Source organism: Enhydra lutris, unplaced genomic scaffold (genome assembly GCF_002288905.1).
Source record: "Enhydra lutris kenyoni isolate GAN:26980312 unplaced genomic scaffold, ASM228890v2 scaffoldscaffold46, whole genome shotgun sequence".
NCBI classification, from domain to species: domain Eukaryota; kingdom Metazoa; phylum Chordata; class Mammalia; order Carnivora; family Mustelidae; genus Enhydra; species Enhydra lutris.
The window spans coordinates 9,194,630-9,208,619 of NW_019154130.1; the positions used below are offsets into that span (position 1 = coordinate 9,194,630).

The window sequence follows — 13,990 nt, forward strand, 5'->3', positions numbered from 1 at the left end:
TCTGCTCCTGCCCTCCCAGTGCCCTTTGATAATGCAGACTGTATCATTAATATGCCAGCTCTGGAATTAGGCAGTCCGGGAATGTGGTGCCCTGGAGGGCAAACTGCCCCACTGCCCTGATTTCTGGGGCCATGCATGGAGCCGTGACTCACAGGGAACAAGGGGGGCCTGCGGGAAGAAGCATCCTGTGCAACCGTGCTCCTTCCTGTTTGGAGGTTGGGATGGACACAGGCTCTCTGGCCATGATACTGGGCCGAACTGGGTGTAGAACCCAGTGTGTTCCTTTCGCCGCTTCCCCTTAGAACACTGCCCAGCCTGTCGTGAGCTTGGGTGGAAAGGAGCACTTGGGGGAAAGTAGAATAATGACTTCATGTATCCAAAGAGAGAAAACTTAGAAATAGCCGTGGATGGCCTTCCCCCGCTGATGCTGAGAGACAAACTTCCTATATAAGGGGCAGGTGGGAGGGTCTTCTCAAGCCCCCCCTTCTGGGGTGGCTGGAACTGCCCAACCCCTTGAGGCCCCACCCAGCAGGGGAGCCAGGTCCTGTGTTCTTTGCTCTTAGCTTCTGGCTGTGGTGTTCGACACCTTCAATGACATTGAGAAACGCAAGTTCAAGTCCTTGCTGCTGCACAAGCGAACCGCCATCCAGCACGCCTACCGCCTGCTCGTCAGCCAGCGGGTAGGGACGGCTAGGGTGGGCCTGGCAGGGGAGAGGTTCCTGCTGCCCCTCACTTGCCCCGAGCAGCCCCCGAAGCATGGCAGGGCCAGCAGCCAGGAGTTGTGCCCCTGGGAGAACAGGGAAGAGCTGGGTGCCCTGGGATCCCTTGTTGTCCTTGGGCGTCCCCCCAGGGAAGGGGCAGGCTGGGCTCTGCATCTTCCTGCGTTCACACGGCCGTCTGCCCTGTCCCCGCAGAGGCCCGCTGGCATCTCCTACAGGCAATTTGAAGGCCTGATGCGCTTCTACAGGCCCCGGATGAGTGCCAGGGAGCGTTACCTGACTTTCAAGGCCCTGAATCAGAGCAACACACCTCTGCTCAGGTAGGACTGGACCAGGTGGGGCTGGGTGGCAAAGGCGCTTGTGAGGGGGAGCTGCAGCAGGCAAAGGCCCCAGCAGGTGGGGGGCAAAGACGCTTGTAGAGACGAGTTTTCCCCACAGAGATTCTTCTACATGTAGATGGTATCGTGCATCAGGTTTCTTTTCACAAGTAACAGAAGTCCAGCCCAAATCCAGTTCAAGCTGGCTTGACAGAAAAGGAATGCACAGGCTCATGAAATGGACCAGCCCCGCCACTTGCTCTCAGCCCTGAGCGCAGTGGGGTAATGCGAGCAGAGCCCCAGGGCCGGGTGGGTGCACATGCATACGCGCACACACTCACACGTAGGCTCTCAGCCCTGGCAGAGCCTCCAGAACCAGCCCTGAGATATGCATGGGCAGTCTTGGTGTTCCAGACCGCGGACGATCAGAACCCTTCTTTCTGGGCAAGGAAGCGGGCCAGCTTTAGAAACAGGAGTAACCGAGCTCCGTTTGGGCTGAACTCAGCCCCCGGTGTTCCATGAGGTCCTCTGCTAGTGGAGGCCTGTCTGTCTAAGAGTTACAGCCAGCCGGGGGCGATGAACGGTGTCTGTGGTCAGTGTAGATGAAGCAGATTCAATATGTGTGGCCTGGAGGGAGGAGATGAAATGCCCCCAGGTAAGGGTCCCTGGGGCCCCAAGGTGCTGAAACTCACAGGTGTCCCCTCCCCCATTGAAAGGACCACAGGTGGACAAGGGAGACCTGAAGCTCAGTGGGAACAGGTTCTGATTTTTTTTTAACCTTTTCATGTTGCTTACAACAGCCTAAAGGACTTTTATGACATCTATGAAGTTGCTGCCTTGAAGTGGAAGGTGAGCGCTTGTGCGTGTGGGACCAAAGACCAGAGAGCCGGAGACGGAGTAGGGCCAGCTGTTGGGGGGTGGGGGGGTGAGCCCCACTGCCCCAGAGGCCCAGCTCCTTCCCCGCTGGAGCACCTCTCAGCTCTCGCCTTGGTGCCCCGTACTGCAGGATTATAGGAGGCCCCCCACATGCCCTGACAGTTGCCCCGTAGCTTCCTCATTAGGAGCACTGAATCTCGGGTGGACCCCATTAGTCACGGACATTGGGCAAGTTACTGAACCTTCCCAAGGCTCGTCTGACCCGGGAAATGGCAGAACAATGATCCCTACCTACAGTCACCTTCAGGATTACACGAAAAGAAGGCATGTGCGTGGCACCACTTACAGGCTCCATGGACAGTGGCATCACGGTCATCCCTGAGTGTTTTCATTGTTCCCCAAGTTAGCCAGGGGCGCAGGGCAGGAAAGCGGCAGCCTGACCCCAGGGGCAAGGTTCTGCTCACCATACCTCACACCCCCTCTCCATGGCCCTGTCTCCTGGCCAGGCCAAGAGAAATCGAGAACACTGGTTTGATGAGCTTCCCAGAACAGCATTCCTCATCTTCAAAGGTAAGTTGACCTGAGCGTGACACTTGGGCAGCTGGGGAACAGATGGAGGCTTCCAGAGACCATAGACAAGCATTTGAAGAGCCTGCTCCCTGGGTGTGTGTGTACACGTGCGTCTGGATGTGTGTGTGTACACAGTGCGCTCACCCCAGCAGTTTTTAAAAAGGTTATAGGACTGCATTATCGATTCTCTTCTCAAACCTGCTTTTGGGCCTAATAACGGATTCCAGCCATCCTCCTATCACAGGATATATAGCGAGTGTAGACGGTCCCTGACATCATGCTTGCCCAGCATAAAATTCAAAATTCTCAAATCCAAGTGTTGCCCCTTAATTGAATGCCAGTTCTGAAGTTCTGTGGCGGGGTGTGGTTAGCTCTCGGGGGATTTCGAGTGCAAAAAACCTGAAGCCTGGGTGCGGGCCATTGGGAACAAGAGTCAGGATGGTGTAGCCTATTCTGTGATTTCTTCCGCAGCTAGGGCTTTGGGCACTACTGTTAGCCTATAGTCTTTAAAGGGTTTTCCATTCCATGGAGTGATAGTTACTCAAGTGGATGAACATAGTCCCGGGTCGAGGCCAGCAGCAAGTTAAGGTTAGCAGTGGCCAGCAAAGCTTCGCTCTGCTCCATTCTGGCTCCGAGCTGCCTGGGCTCTCCCCAGAGCAGCTGTTGGCTCTGTGCTCTTGCCCGAGCACAAGCGTGGGGTCGCTCTCAGAGCACGTCCTCCTTCCTCACCCCTGGGCATAAACGCCCCGAATGCTCATGTGTGCGAGGTGTGTGGTAGGGGGAAGTGTCCTTGCAAATGGAGATTTTGATGTTAACATGTCTTCTCTTCAAATAGGAATTAATATCCTTGTGAAGTCCAAGGCCTTCCAGTATTTCATGTGTAAGTGTGAAATACCACAGCTCCAGGCCCCATCCCGCCTGAGTCCTTCACGTTCCAGAAGGTGGAGAGGCAAGGGATTAGCGTGCCGCCGTGTGGTTGACTTTTTATTACAGAAAATTCCAAGCATGTGTAAAAGTGGGGAGAGGATAATGAGTGCCCACATACCCATCACCCAGCTTCAGCGGCTGTCACCCCACGGCCGGACTTTCTGTTTGTCTGTACCCACCTCGCTGGGGCTCATCATCCCCTCTCTAGACCCGGGGGTTTTGGAAGCACATTTCAGAACCACAAGAAGTGTTTGGTTGCTCTGTCACTTGAGTCGGTTTCAATCTGTAGGTTTCTCTTCCGTCCCTTTTCTCCATCTTGTGACACGGAGTTGAAGAAACAGGACTGTTGGCCTTCAGTCTTGTCTTTGCATGTTCCTCTGTGGTGTATTTCCTGTCATTCCCGTCATCCAGTGGTTACATCTAGAGCTGTGTTTTCCAGTGTGGTAGCAATTTGCCAGGTGTGGCTATTTAAATTTAAGCAACTAAAATGAAAAGAGCCACAGTAGCTACATTTCAAGTGCGCAGTCACTGCAGACAGCTAATGACTACCAGATGGGCAGCCCAGAGGAGGCAATTTCCATTGTCCTAGGAAGTCCTCTTGGACAGTACTGATGGAGCGTCCTGATGGCGTTCAGTCTTTCTAAGGAACTCTGGTTCCATTTAGTGGGAAATGGTGTTTAGACACCACAGTTTGAAACGCTGAAGGTGCTCATGGCTTGGAGTTGGTTATTATTTCTAGGCCTCTCCATGGACAGAGGTGGGATTTTGTTTTTAAAGATAAACCATATCAGGAGTTGATCCTGACTTTTCTAACTCAAATCCAGGACTACTGCGTTTTTACCAAACTTCCTCACCCTTTCATACCCAGATCCCACCCCTGGCCCTCTCTGTCTTAAAATCCTGGTTCCCAATACCACTCACACAGTTACTCATTCGCTGTACCCCACAGTAGACTCATAACCATCTTCAGATGGCGATCCCAACACAGTCCCAGCAACACAGAGACTAGAACACCCCCCCCCCCAGGGACATATGTACACATGACACATGTTAAAGTCATCTGTAGTAGTCCTTTCTCCATGTGGCGGTGTCACCACCTGGACACACATTTAGGTTTCTTTATTTCATTTTATTTTTGATTTTCAGGGATTGCTTTTTTGACATCTTTGTTTTATACTTATGTAAATTGCCTACGTGGTTCCAAGTCAGATCTACAAAACAAATGTATTTAAGGATATCTCATTTACATCCGGTCAAACCTCCTCCAATGGGTAACTTTTATTTTGGTTTCTTCTTCCATTATTTAAAAACTATAAGTAGATATATATGTGTTCCTATCCCCATGTCTTAACTCAACGATGGCATACTTCATATACACTTTTTCCCGCTTTGCTTTTTTCCCTTAACCACATATCCCAGAGACCACTCCCCATTGATACAGGGAGATGTCCCTCATTTCTTTCTAGACTTGATGCTTCACCGTTTCACGAATGTGTCATAGTTGATCCAACCAGTCCGCTGCTGATCATTTAGGGCACTTCTAGATTTTTGCTCTCATGAACAGTTCTCCAGCAAATAGCTTGCAGGACACGTTGTTTTGTGTTTTGCTGTTATCTCATGGGGGTGGATCACTAAGAAGTGGGGCTGGTATTTAAAAGGCCAAATGAATATGTCATTCTGCTAACTAGTTCATGCAGTCTTAAAATCACCTGTCTCTAGGGAAGGGCAACCATTTTAATGTGCAAATGTCTTTTACACTGACATGGAATGGCCTGTAGGATTTACTGAGACCGCTGGTATCCCTACGGCGACATAGAGCATGCTTCTGGAAACCTGTGGCTGTTTTCCGAGTGAAACCACTGGTTGATGTAGCTCCTGTGAAAGCACTGATCTATCCCATGGGTGTGTGGAGCATCTCCTGGGGGCTGCTGGGAAAGTCTCTAGGGGGCTACAGTGCTGAGCTGTAGGTTTGTACACCCATCCGTGTTTTCTCTCTTACGGGCCTATCTGTTTGCAGACCTGGTGGTGGCCATCAATGGGGTCTGGATCCTTGTGGAGACCTTCATGTTGAAAGGTGAGCCCTGGCCAGGGGACCAGCCGGTCCTGTGGGCACACCTGCCGCCCCCTCGCCCCACCTGACCTCCCGCCTCTTGTCTCACAGGTGGGAACTTCTTCTCTAAACAGGTGCCCTGGAGTTACGTCGTCTTTCTGACTAGTAGGTTTCTGAACGTGGCTTTGCTGAATTGCTTGTCTGAAACCCTGGCCTGGGAGGGGATACCTCAGAAGGGCCTCGGTTCCCACGCAGGCCGGGTGTGGGAGGGGCTGGGGTCAGGCCGCTACTAACTGCCTCCTCCTGTTCCCAGTCTATGGCGTGGAGCTGTTCCTGAAGGTTGCTGGCCTTGGCCCCGTGCAATACCTGTCCTCCGGGTGGAATCTGTGAGTGGACTGCGTGTTTCTTAACCATGGCCGAGACCGAGAGGGCCGTGGGTCCGCTCCCTACACACCCACAGCATGCGTGGTGGTCTGCAGTGGCCGGAGGAGGGGCCAAGGACAGGACAAGGCCTTTGTCTCCAGGAAGAGTTCTGCGTGTGGTCTGGGACTTGCCAGCATCAGGCCCTTGTCCTACTCTCTCGGGCCCTCCTTGCGCATTCCTCCTAGACATGGCCTCTCTCTTTTTTTTTTTTTTTTTTTAAGATTTTATTTATTTATTTGAGAGAGAGACAGTGAGAGAGAGCATGAGAGAGGAGAAGGTCAGAGGGAGAAGCAGACTCCCCAAGGAGCTGGGAGCCCGATGCGGGACTCGATCCTGGAAGTCCGGGATCATGACCTGAGTCGAAGGCAGTGGCTCAACCAACTGAGCCACCCAGGCGCCCCTAGACATGGCCTCTTTAGGAGCCTTAGGCTGGCTGGCTCTAACTAGTCATTTAGTCCCTGTGCCCATCGTTGACAACTAAGCTCTTTGCTCCTCCGTAAAAACCGTGATTCCATCAGAGAAGGAAGCTCCCCCACCCACTTCGTTCAGCCGCTAGCTGGGGGTGGTGAAGAGACCCGAGCAGCTCTCGTCCCCGTTCCACAGAGACCTCCAAGGCCACTTACCATCCACTTAAGTGAACTTACCCACGAAATTAGGCTATACTCATGAGGCCTGGGTCTTGACAGAGGAGAATCCAGGAAGAGCAGTGGGGGGCTGAGCACCGTGCTGCCTTCGGGGTCTCCGCGCATGTCTGCAGGGAGGGAAGGCCCCCTGTCTCGAGCAGGGCTGGCTGTCTGGCCTTGTGGGGAATCCAGCTGCCCATCCTGCCCCTTCCCTCAGTGACCTCATCGGGGTCAGAGGTCACCCATATAACCCAACATCTGCCATTAGACCAGTGCAGGACCTTCGAGCGTTGGAGGGGGAGGTATTTCCTGGGCATTTCTGATCCCCGCTGTGTATGCTGTGCCTGGGGGTCCAGCCAAGCCGGCCTCAGAAACCCCAGGGCAGTAGGAAGCTGCTTCCTGAGCTGTGCAGCTGCAGGCTGTCACTCTTACTGGGGTCAGCATGTGGGTTCCCTGGAAGGCAGCACTGAGAACAGGGCTGGGGAGCAGGGAGCGCGGGAGGGAGGTGGGCCCGGGCAGGCCGAATGGACCTTGCTTCTCCCTCTCCCTCCCAGGTTCGACTTCTCGGTCACAGTGTTCGCCTTCCTGGGACTGCTGGCTCTGGCCTTCGACATGGAGCCCTTTTATTTCATAGTGGTCCTGCGTCCCCTCCAGCTGCTGAGGTGACAGGGGCAGGGGCAGGGTGGGGAAAGCCTTGGGACTGGTCTGGGAAGTGGCACGATGGTGCCAGAAGATTCACGAGCCTGGTGTCAGAGACGCACCCCACTGTGGAGGCACCTGGCTCCTGTCTCCAATTGTGGGGGCGTGTGGCTTGCCCATCTCCCCACTTCACGGGTGACAGTTGCCTCTGACCGTGGAGGGGAAGCATGGCCTGTGGTGCGGGTGACCTTGGCCTGCAGCCACAGAGACACGCATGCTCAGGGTCATAAACCAGAAGGCCACAGCCTCTGAGGGTGCAGGGGGATTTTGGGGGGCCCCCAGGGCTTTGTGGCACAGCATCTTGTCAAGAAAAACCCTCCCTGGGTCTCCGCTTTTCTGCAGAGACGGCTGTGGGGCACTAGTAAGGCACTACTCCATGGAACCCCTTCCCACCTGGGGGTCCTGAGCTCTTGGTATCTCCAGTGGATTGTGGTATCCAGCCACGATCCCATATGTGTCCTTCCTGGGAGGAGAGGTGGACGTGGGCATGGCGATCGGGGGCAGTGTTTCTATCTAGAAGAACCCGAAGCTGTGCCCCTGTGGTGGTGGCCGGGGGTGGGGGGATGTCTGCTTCCTCCCCACACACCGTGGCCCTTTCTTGGCCGCCGAGCCGCTGTGCCCCCGGTTCCTCTGCAGGCATGGCTTCTGTTCCCTTCTTGCCTCGCTGTGCCGGGTGAGGCCTTGTCTCTCTCGGAGCCTCCTGGTTCTGTTGCTGACCAGTGGCAAACAACCACGGCTGCCTCTTCCACCAAAGAAGAGGCTGGGGAGATGCCCCCGGGCCGGCAGCAGGGTGGGCGGCAGGGCTCAGGTGGGCGAGAGGTCCAGGCCGTCCTCCCCCGTCTGTGCTGGGGGTGGGGGCTGCGGCTACTCTGAACGCCACCCGGTCTCTTCCTTCAGGCTGTTTAAGTTGAAGAAGCGCTACCGCAACGTGCTAGACACCATGTTTGAGCTGCTGCCCCGCATGGCCAGGTACCGCCCGCCTCTCAGCCCCCGGGGGGCAGCTGGGTGGTAGTCGGGGGAGAGGAGGCGGCCCGCAGAGGACTGACATCGAGGGTCTGACGGGTCTCCAAGGAGACTGAGCTGTTGACCACCACAGGTCTCCCTGGTACCACTTTCCTCCACTGACCTGTCTGAAATACTGAGTAGGGAGGGCAGGGAGCTGTCCACTCACTTACCACCTGTGTCTACATTCACAGGTAAGGGGTCACCTGTGAGTCTACCTTCACAGGTAAGGGGTGAATCTCCGGTAAGGGGCATCTGTTAATAGAGTCCTGGCTCGAGCCATTTTTGACCCCAGACCTGAATCACGAGGCCCCTCGCCTGCAGGCACTTTCCAGTCGGTAAACCTGGCTAGGGGCATGCCTGTCCGTCAGTCAGCGCAGGGGGTCTGAGGACGTGGGGCTGCCGGAGGCGCCGGTCTCTCCTGCCTGGCCCCTAGTCACCCTGTCCCTTCTGACCCTCCTCCCCAGCCTGGGCCTCACCCTGCTCATTTTCTACTACTCCTTCGCCATCGTGGGCATGGAATTCTTCTGTGGAATCCTCTACCCCAACTGCTGCAAGTGAGTACGCAGCGGCCCGCCCGCCCCGCCCGCCCCCAGGCAGCCCGTGTTTCCCGAGGCCCCAGGCCAGGACCGGCGTGCTGGCACCAGCCCCTCTAAGCGGGTCCCCCGCAGCCTTGGGGGCCGCAGGGACACAGTCTCTGAGCCACAGCACCCTTCGAAGTCCCTGGAATCACTTTGCTTTGCTTTCCGGGGCCTTAGTTGAATACAGTAGCCACGTGAGGGATCTGGAATCAGAGGGCTGTCTCTGAAGCGAGGACATCTGAACAGGTTTCCCATCCCCTTGCCCTTGCCCTTGGGGCTGAGGTCTGAAGGCCGCCCCTCAACCAGGAGCAACCTGAGGCCCGACTTCTTTGATTTCCTCCCGCTTCTCTGGGGGCGATGGGGACTCGGCAGACACATCGGCTTGGGCCTCCTGGCAGCATTAGGCCGATGGACACCCACGGGAAGGCCTTTGGGGGCGGTGTAGAGCGTGGAGAGTACAAGCTCCCATGACCCCTCCCTCCTCCACGCCACCACAATGAAGCCAGTGTGCTCGGACAGTAATTCTCCAGTCAGTGTTCTCCAAACTTTAGCCCATGAGGCCTCAAGCACAAACTCCTTCCAAAGACACGGGCAGCCGTTTTGAGTGTTAGGCTGGGCTCAGAACCAGGCCGAGAACAGCGGGCCACAAACTCCACAGTGGGCCAGAGCCCCCAGGGCAGCTGCCCAAGGCCCAGGACTCTGCATTCTGAACAAGTTCCCCGGGGGCCCAAGGACCAGACACGTGGAAACATCGGCATGAATGTTAACAGAACCGACAGAAAGGACTGGAAGGAAAATGCAAATAAGCTCTTAGAACAGGGGCAGCCTTTGGAGCAGCCTTTGGAGCATCCCGGCCTGGTGCTGGGGCGAGCCTGGCTTTCTCAGGGTCAGCGGCGTCACTGTCCGGCACCCAGGCCCCAGAGCAGATCGCAGGTGGGGAGAACCAGGGGAGACACTGCCCTTCTCTCCCTCCAGCGGCTGGGAGGGAGATGGTTTCCCTGGTGGCAGAGCAATGTCCAGTGGACGCAGATAAGCAGGGGGCAAGCCCAGGAGTCCCCAGCAACGCCCAGCTGGTGAGAGGAGCCAAGGGCCACCCTTGAGCCAGGAACGTGGGCCGGAGAGCTGGGGGCTGGGCCAGGACGGGGGCTCCCGGGTCAGAGCTTGGTTCACTTAAGCGTTTTGTCCTCTGTCGAGGTGACCGATTTTCTTGTGACCTTCCCTTCTGCCCCTCTGTCTCCCTGGCCAGTACGAGCACTGTGGCCGATGCCTACCGCTGGCTCAATCACACCGTGGGCAATAGGACTGTTGTGGACGAAGGCTACTACTATCTCAATAACTTTGACAACATCCTGAACAGCTTCGGTGAGTGCAGAGGCCACAGGCGGCACAGTCCCCAGACCCACTGCCTTTGTCAGTCACCGCGGGCCCCAGACGCGACCTAGCAGAGCTGTCTGAGGCCTCCCGGGTCCTCTGGAGCCTCAGCAGGGCCAGTGGTTGGCCCCACCGCAGGGAGGCCGGGCCAGATCCCAGCACCCACTTACCACCAGCTTTCGTTCTGGGGAGCAGAGAGCTCATGCTTTGCTCTGAAGGGGACAGCCTGAGGCCAGGGGACCCACCCCCACTCACAGCCCCACAGTTGCAGGGTGGGATAGCCACACCAACCTGCCACAGTGCCCTGCACTGGCCCCAGCTCAGGTCCACACAGTGCTGCTCCCGTGTTCTGTGGAGAAGCTGGGGCAGGGGCAAGGGCAGGGGTAGGACACGGCTCAAGAGGAATGGGAGCCCCTCATGGCATCCCAGAACCACAGCAAGTCAGGTCCGAGTGCTCTTTCCCCGCCACCCGACCCCAGCCCTGGTTCATCCCAGGCTGCTGAGGCAGCAGGCACGCCCTTTGGGAGACAGGCCAAGCTGGCAGCACTGTGGGGTGGGCGCTCAGGGAGGGCCTTGGGATGTACAGCCCACGCTGCCAGATGAGGACGCCATCATTTAGCTGTGTGGTACCCCGGACACATGGAGAGAGGCCACTTGAAACAGATTTGGAAAAAGTGAGTCTCATTCTCCCTTCCTTTTGGCAGTGACCTTGTTTGAGCTCACGGTTGTCAACAACTGGTACATCATTATGGTAAGGACCTTGGTCAGCTCCTGGGGGCATCCTCCCGCCGTCCTCTGAGGCCAGCTCTGGTCTTGCCTGGCCCCTGATGGGATGTATCACTCTTCTACGCTCTGTCGGGGTTGGGGGCCTGGGTCACACCGGGTTGGGGTTCTGCCCAGAGCCCACGGTGCAGGCTGGGCCCCAGGAGCCACCCCTCTGCATTTACATCCCTGCCCCATGCGTGTCCCCTAGTGGCCTGGAGATGCCAGTTAGCGTGTGGGTCTCTAGCCTCCCACCGCTGTCAAGGAGCAGTGTGGCAAGGGTTGTTAGGTTTTGTTTTCCATTCCTTAAATTCTTCCAAGTCTTCCACCCCTGCTTGGGACAAAGACTGCCTGTGTCAGTGGTGAGCCCTGCCACCCTGGGGAGCGTCCAAGGCTCATGCAGCATGGAAGTTTTTAGACCCTGGGAGTGAGACCACCGCCCCCCCCGCCCGTCCTGTGTCTCCCACAACCCCAGGCAGATCGGGCAGGGTCTGTAAAGAGCATGTTGGGGACTGTGGAGTGGCCCAAGTGCACAGTGACCCGGCCCCGCTCGGGCGCTCACTCACTGGCCACCTCCCCGTGTCCCCAGGAAGGTGTCACCTCTCAGACCTCACACTGGAGCCGCCTGTACTTCATGACTTTTTACATCGTGACCATGGTAGGTCCCTGGCCACGCTCTCTGCCCTTCAACACTCAGAGTCTCCAGCCGCCCCGCCTGGTGGGCGGCCACCGAGGGACGAGGGGCCGGGACGGGGGTCAGCATCTGACCGAGCTCAGGTCCTGACCCCGGGCGGGTCCTGCAGCAGCTCATGCACCCCTTCCCGCTCTCTGCGCCCGGCCAGGTGGTGATGACCATCATTGTCGCCTTCATCCTCGAGGCCTTCGTCTTCCGAATGAACTACAGCCGCAAGAACCAGGACTCGGAAGGTCTGTGCGAGCAGCCGTGGCCAGAGCCTTCCCACAGGCTGCCTGGCTGCCCGGCTGTCTGGCTGTCCAGTCCTGCTGTCTGGCTGTCCAGCTGTCCAGGCTTCTGGCATTTCAGCATATCTGTCTGGTTTATCTGTTACATCTCTCATGTGCATTGGTTTTCAGATTCTTGTTTTTTGATTTTCAAATACTTGTTGATTGGAGAAGGCTCTTGAGATCATGTTCAAAATAAAAGCAGTCCATGTCCGAGATTAGAAGAATCGCAGAGCAGAGACAGGCCTATTGTGAACACAACAGCCTTCTGGCTGTCCTTTCCGCTGTGACCTCCGCATCTCTAAATCACATGGTCACAGTGGGGTTCTATATTGAAAGGGTGTGAATGCCGCACCAGTGGCTCCTCCTCCTGCAGCTGGATGACCGCAGCTCCAGTAATGGCCTCGCCTCTTCCAGGGTGCAGAGCTTTGTGCGTACCGATCCTTCCAGATTCTCCATCAGAGCCGCTACAGACCTGTTCTTTGTTTCCAAATCTGTCTTATCAGGCCATCTGACCGTTTTGACTCAGAGACTCCCTGCCGAAACCCTCTGTCCCCTATAAGCTGCTGGCCCAGCCAGCGTCCCCAACATCTGCAGCAAAATGAGGGAAGGGATGTGCGTGCCAGACAGTGAGGGTTTGGGGTGGGGGGCGCCATGCTGGTGCAGGTTTTCTCAGAGAAGGAAACTTAGGACGCCTGACGGGGCTGCAGGGAAGAGGGCCGAACCAGGCCAAGCCAAATCGGGAGGCTCTGAGCCCCAGGCTCCTTCCCAGCCCTGGCCTCCCCTCCCACAGTTGACAGCGGCATCACCCTCGAGAAGGAAATCTCCAAAGATGAGCTGACTGCTGTCCTGGAGCTCTACCGGGAGGGGCGGGGAGTCACGTCTGACATGGCCCGGCTGCTCAAGGTCCTCTCCCAGATGGAAAGGCACGAGGTGAGGAGCCGTGGGGCTGCCTCCGACAGAGGGGCAGGTTTTGGCTTAGTGGAGGGCCTGCCCCGCTTGGGCCCACCCCAAGCCTCTGCTCCTTTTTTTAGCAAAACACCGTGGTGTTTCTGGGACGGAGATCAAGGACCAAAAGTGACCTGAGCCTAAAGATGTACCAAGAGGAGATTCAGGTAGGAGCGCCCCTGCCCCTACTGCCTAGACCCTCCCAGCTCCTGCCTAGGGTTGGGCCTCCCTGCTGCTGAGCGGGGATGCCCCCTGTCCCTAACCTGAGTGTGCAGGCGGGGAGGCTCTAGTGGGGATCGGGGCCATCCATTGGGACCGCAGCCAGTGGGTCTGGGACGCAGGGCTGGGTGGAGCTCTGGCTCGGCTGTGAACCCTCGGCCCTTCGCCACCACGAGCAGCTCTCCCATATGGCCCTGCTGCTTGAGCATTCTCCAGAACCTACCCCGATTCTTACTCTGAGCCAGAGTCACAAGCATGGCATGCACAGCAGGGGACGTCGTGGCCAAAAGGCTGCAGGGGCCTGGAGAGCTGGCAAGGGCAGGGCTCGTTGGAGGGGGTGGCCTCTGCTCAGGGCCATCAGGTTCTCCGTTTGAGGTTTTTGTTGTTGTTCTAATTTAAGAGAAGGGAGAAGTCAAATTTTTTTAAGTAAAATTTCCCCATCTTTCCACATCAGCAGCTAAGTAAGCGAGCTTGTGAAGCACTACGGGGGCCAACGCCCCACATCCCCGGCAGACCCCACAAAGCGCAGGCCACCAGCGCTCGAGCTCTGCTTTGGCTCTTCTCTTTAGCCTCCGGGTCCCAGGGCTCGGGGGAGGGTCTCCCACACCACCCATCGTGCCTCTGCAGTTTCTGGCATCCTCACAGCTAGAAATCCCTCTGTTTCCACGGGGACAGTGATGACCACTGCCCACGCCCAGAAGGCAGGGAGGCTGCAGCTCCCCGAACTGACTCACACAGTCCTGAGAACACGCACTCAGCTGCTGTCCTTTGTCCTCTGCCCATGTGTCCCCTTCTGGCCTCAGTGCCCCCCTCTGTACAGTGAGGGGGCACAGAAAGAAGGCCATCTGAGTCTTGTTTAAGCTCTCAAGTTCTGTGGCTCAGATTTTTTGAACATGTAAGTCAGCTTCTCTGATTCCTTAATCACCTGAACACCCGTCTCTGA

At 56.8% G+C, this 13,990-nt stretch overlaps 1 protein-coding gene across 4 annotated transcripts in view; it reads left to right on the forward strand.

Annotated features, from left to right (window-relative positions):
• The window catches only part of LOC111156380 (two pore segment channel 1), a 56,269-nt gene that overhangs the window by 41,248 nt on the left and 1,031 nt on the right, over positions 1-13,990 (forward strand). For all 4 annotated transcript variants that reach the window (XM_022517215.1, XM_022517216.1, XM_022517217.1 and 1 more), the window contains exons 11-27: positions 564-680; positions 915-1,039; positions 1,837-1,885; positions 2,419-2,482; positions 3,318-3,362; positions 5,427-5,483; positions 5,571-5,624; positions 5,773-5,845; positions 7,060-7,167; positions 8,102-8,173; positions 8,674-8,763; positions 10,034-10,149; positions 10,863-10,909; positions 11,510-11,578; positions 11,763-11,847; positions 12,674-12,813; positions 12,915-12,995. In XM_022517215.1, the coding sequence (XP_022372923.1) occupies positions 564-680; positions 915-1,039; positions 1,837-1,885; positions 2,419-2,482; positions 3,318-3,362; positions 5,427-5,483; positions 5,571-5,624; positions 5,773-5,845; positions 7,060-7,167; positions 8,102-8,173; positions 8,674-8,763; positions 10,034-10,149; positions 10,863-10,909; positions 11,510-11,578; positions 11,763-11,847; positions 12,674-12,813; positions 12,915-12,995 (1,392 nt within the window). The remainder of the gene's footprint in view (positions 1-563; positions 681-914; positions 1,040-1,836; positions 1,886-2,418; positions 2,483-3,317; positions 3,363-5,426; positions 5,484-5,570; positions 5,625-5,772; positions 5,846-7,059; positions 7,168-8,101; positions 8,174-8,673; positions 8,764-10,033; positions 10,150-10,862; positions 10,910-11,509; positions 11,579-11,762; positions 11,848-12,673; positions 12,814-12,914; positions 12,996-13,990) is intronic.